Source organism: Triticum dicoccoides, chromosome 6A (genome assembly GCF_002162155.2).
Source record: "Triticum dicoccoides isolate Atlit2015 ecotype Zavitan chromosome 6A, WEW_v2.0, whole genome shotgun sequence".
NCBI lineage: Eukaryota > Viridiplantae > Streptophyta > Magnoliopsida > Poales > Poaceae > Triticum > Triticum dicoccoides.
This window is the reverse complement of record NC_041390.1, coordinates 566,848,714-566,853,544: the sequence shown is the minus strand read 5'-3', so window position 1 is coordinate 566,853,544 and position 4,831 is coordinate 566,848,714. Positions and strand designations below refer to the sequence as shown.

The window sequence follows — 4,831 nt, the reverse complement described above, 5'->3', positions numbered from 1 at the left end:
TCAGCTTCTTCTTCTTCTAGCTCGGTAGATCCGCCGGCTATGTTTGACGTATGAGGGATTGGGTTGCTGGTGCAGCGTGCGCCGGGAGCGGGGCGGCCTACGCGGCCATCTGCGCGACGACGGGGATGGGGTGCCTCTACTCGTGCGTCTACCGCACCAAGATGCGGGCGCACTACGACCTGGACGAGGGGGAGTGCCCGGACTTCCTCGTGCATTGGTGCTGCGAGCTCTGCGCGCTCTGCCAGGAGTACCGGGAGCTCAAGAACCGCGGCTTCGACATGGGGATCGGCTGGGACGCCAACATGGAGCGCCGGAACCGGGGCGTCACCGGCGGCCAGGTCATGGGGGCGCCGGCCACGCCCGTCGGCATGATGAGGTAGACAGGCCACGCCCGCGAAATCTCCGGTGATTTTCATGCGTCATGCTCCTCCCATCCCCTCCTCCCATTTCTCCTTGTGTTACGGCCGCGAAATCTCCGGTGATTTTTCATGCGTCATCATGCTCCTCCCATCCCCGGTGCCATTTCTCCTTGTGCTGTTCTGGTTTGGAGATCGTTCGATCCACTGTTTTCTACTAGCAGCGTGTGCATTAGTTTGGTTTGATTGATGTGCTGAATTCTGTTGATTCTATGTAAATTTGCGACGCATTCACGACTTATGCGAACGGTGATGGATTTGATGATTGCTCGAGGATTAGATAAACGGTATTGGTGTGACATTTCCTCTCCTCTTGTGTGTCGAGACGACCTCCTGTGCAAAGTCGTGTTGACTACAAAGTACAAATGCAATGTCAATGGCACAGTTTTTCTTTCAGTGAAACACCGAGTGCAATACAGAGGCACGCAAACTTACGCGGTTACGCCACCTTTAAGCTTAACCCTGATGTATTACGTGCTCTAACGTTGAACTCTTGTGCCCAAATTGGCGGAAGGAACTCTGCCGAAGCAAAACCCATTCTAAGAGCATCTACTCGCCTCAAATCCTCCTCAAACGTCTCTGGATGCAGCCGGTCAGTACTCCCTATACGTCTTGACCGTCTGCAAACCTTCATATTCAAACCATATATGTGGATGATATGATGGTTAGCTGACGCGCCTAGTCAGTCCGCCACTTAGGACGAGGTTAACCCCGGCCTACCTTTTTTGTTTCTTTATTCTTTCTCCAACATATCTTGATTTAATAGAACTATTTGTAATTTGCCTTTGACATATAAACCTCCAGCAAAACTACAATGATATGATACCATATTAAAACTACTTACAGTTTAATTGCAATGTATTTTAAACTAATGTGTTTGACTTGTGATGTTTTTGCATGTTGTCGTGCTGACAACGGAGGATTTGTTTGCCATGTTGGTCACATTGTTGAGTTTGCTATCATTTCTCAGCTGATCTAAGCTTTGATGTGCCCCATGTATGATGGGGTGGACGAGTAATAATACACATTGTCATCCACCTCGTCACTGGTTACCTCACTGCATGTGGCGCCTCAGCTGAGTCCGACCTCCCTTGCCCACCATCTTAGAGTATCTTCAACAGACGCATAAAAGTTTCACCCGCTAAAATAGTTTTAGCGTGCCACTCTAGCACTTTTAGCGTGCCAGACCCAACATTGATTTAGCAGATGCCAAAAAACACGTAGTACAAATTGTGAAGCGCACGCAATCCGGCGCCCCAAATTTGCAGCTTCTGATAGCGCTTTTTAGCGCGTGCCCAATCTTTTTTGTGCATGCACTATTTTACAGCTTCTGTTGGAGCTTCCAGCGCCTAAAAAACCCAAATTTTAGCGTACAGAGTAGTTTCTGTGCGTCCATTGGAGATGATCTTAGGTGATTTTTTATTCCCATTTTTTGTCATCCCCATCTTCTTTGGCCATGGCGGCACGTCTTCCGGCGTCCCTGTCCGGACGGCGCTCCTCACTGCCGTCCTCGCTCACAAGTAAAGTTGCATCACTTGCAGTGGAGCACCTGTAGAGGAAAAGCTCACATACATTTTGTACCTAGAACCATGGCCGCCCACCGGCCATCGCCGATTTCTATGATTCGTTGTGTTTCGGACCACACCATTGTGCCACTAGGAGAAGCAAGAGGAGAAGAATCCATTCGGATGAAGAAGTGCCCGAATCGTGGCCCGTGGAGGACAAATTCCGCCTACATACTCGATTCCTTTGTCGCACGTGTATGTCACCTAAGGTGAGCCTATATGAGAAGCTTTCATGTGGGGTCGAGTAGGTTTGAGGGCTTAAGTTTGAGGGAGCTGCTAGATTATAGAAAAAATTATTTCCCTAAAAATAGATAATTTAAGAATAAAAGACAGGATAAAAAATAAAATTATGAGGAATCGGCTAGAGGCTCTTGCTCCTGCTACTCCGATAGAACCTTCAACATTCACTGATGGGCAGCACGTACCACTAGCCACCGGGGTTTCATCGTCGAGAAAAATTTAGTGCTGTAGTCTGGTTTATAGAGGAAATTGCACAACCCACTAACTATCGAGATCAATTTTTCACAGAACACCTACTCTTCGGGTTTGCTACACAGAACAACATTTAATGGTGTAATCCGTTGCGGCTAGCTCTAACCCTTTATTTGATTATGTTGACATTATTTCTAACAGGTGGATCACACTTGTAAATGTACATGTGGCAAAAAATATGCCACATCAACCAACTTGGACTAACTAAAACATTGAATATCTCCCAAAACTATGGTCAAAATGATTCGAATAATTTGCATATCAATATTTGGTACATACATAATTTGTTGGTATTTTTTGAAAAAAAAATTGCAGAAAAAACTTCCGATTTGTTTATCAAACATCATGACAATACAAAAAACATCAGAAGTAACAGAAATGACATCCAGATCGATTGACTTTTTGAAAGGAAAAAAAGATTGAGCCAATACACTGCTAATTTCTCCAAAGCACGTGGTCCAAAAAAGTTAAAAAGTTATCAAACGAGTATTGGGTATATGCAAGATTTACTGATTTTTGTTGAGAATTTTAAATGTTAAGTTTTAAATCAAAAGCTTTAATGAGCAACTAAAACTGTGAATATTGGTGGTTTTTATTGCTCGGCAGGCGTGAAGTATTTTTCTTTTGCCATGTGTACACTTACAAGCGGGATCCGCACATTAGAAATCATGTCAACATGATCAAACGATGGATCAGAGCTAGCTACGATGAGTTACACCAATAGATGATGTTTTGTGCAACAAATCTGAAAAGTAAGCGGTCTGTGCAAAGTCAACACCAATTGTTGATTTTCTTTTAGGGGACACCAATTGTTGATGGTTTGTGCAGTTTCCTACTGGTTTACATGGCTCGATCTCCTGTTTTTGTGAACCCCACAACACGAGCACATTTTTCCTTTTTAGAAACACAACACGAGCACATTGATGAATGAAGCGAAAAGCCATGTGGCCCACTGGCCGGGCCATGACACGATGCGGGCACGACATGGGCCAGCTGACACCAGCGCGTCCATCATCGATAATCGTGTACTGGCCGAGGAAGGCAGTGCGCCACTCGTGCTCGCATAAAAAAATAAAATTAAACCCACGACGAGACGACCCAGAGTCGCCGGTCGTCTCACTCTCACCGAGTCACCGTCGGCCACACGCACGCACGCTCAGAGTCAGAGCACCGACACGTTTCGACGTTTGGTTCGCCAGCAGCCCCACGATCCGATAGCTGTTGATCCTAGCCGTCCATCCGCTTTATACCCGCTTCAGCTGTAGCCGCCCGATAACTGACGAAGTGTCGCCCGCTACTCGACAGCCGCGGGTTCAGTCACGGCCCTGGCAGTCTGGCACCCATTCCCTCGCTGTCCTCCGGCTCCGGCCCGACCCGGCGACCCCCACAACGCCGACGTCAAGCAGCCCGAACCCAATCGAACGCCGTCGACATCGTCTCCGCCTTCCTCATCGCAGGGTTTTTATTTTATTTTATCAAATGCTGCAAGGTTTAAAGTGTGCCTTGTATGCTGTTAACTGAAGAAAAGTATATGGTGCTCACTGAAGAAAATATGCCGTGTACAAAGCTGAGATGTTTGTGGCGCACGGTTGGGAGGTGGCAAATCCAAGTAGTCTTGGCCGTTGGATATTCTCTCCACTATATTGGATTATGTCACGTGTACTAATCTAGAATATTTCACACTTGTGCTTATGCACAAACCTGAAAACAAAGACATTTCTTCTTTGTTCTAGATTCTTCAAGACTTCAATTCTTCATGGTTTCCTCTGTTAAAAGAATGGACATTCATTATTCTATTTTTTATGTTGTACGATATGTACATAACACATACACTTCTCATTTGTTCTAGACTCTTGCATACTTCAGTTCTCCCAAGTTTTTTTTTCTTCCAAAAGACTTGACATTTATTTTACTTTAATTTTTTTTGTTCAAAGCTAACGCAACATCTTTCCAAAATCCAATTTTCTTTGCAAATGTAATACTCAACTGTTCTTACACGTTTCACATGATTTTTGTGTAGTATTTACCACATTCATCAAATATTATGTAGTTATAATTTGATTTCGAATGGGATGGGTGATGAGACTTAAACCTCAACTTAAATTTCATTTGTGCACGATTCCAAATGTATATAATTGTCTATTATAATGTTGTGTGTCGATATTGGGTCACACTTCACTCTTGCGTGCAAGGCACGTGTAAGTTACTAGTAATTTGTAGTTATGCCATGTCAAATTAGCTTTTTTATTTTGCGGATGCCAGTTAGAGGATTTATCTTTGATTTGAACATGCATACTGTGTATGGCAGAGATGCATACAAATATATGAGCAGTTTTTCTGGGTTTTGTGTGCGTGTGT

At 44.7% G+C, this 4,831-nt stretch overlaps 1 protein-coding gene across 1 annotated transcript in view; it reads left to right on the top strand.

Moving 5' to 3' along the window:
* LOC119317985 (cell number regulator 1-like) overlaps positions 1-717 on the top strand; it is a 1,511-nt gene extending 794 nt beyond the window's left edge. The window contains exon 3 of the mRNA XM_037592489.1: positions 76-717. Within this exon, the coding sequence (XP_037448386.1) occupies positions 76-380 (305 nt within the window). The 3' untranslated portion in view covers positions 381-717. The remainder of the gene's footprint in view (positions 1-75) is intronic.
* Positions 718-4,831: the final 4,114 nt, after the last annotated feature.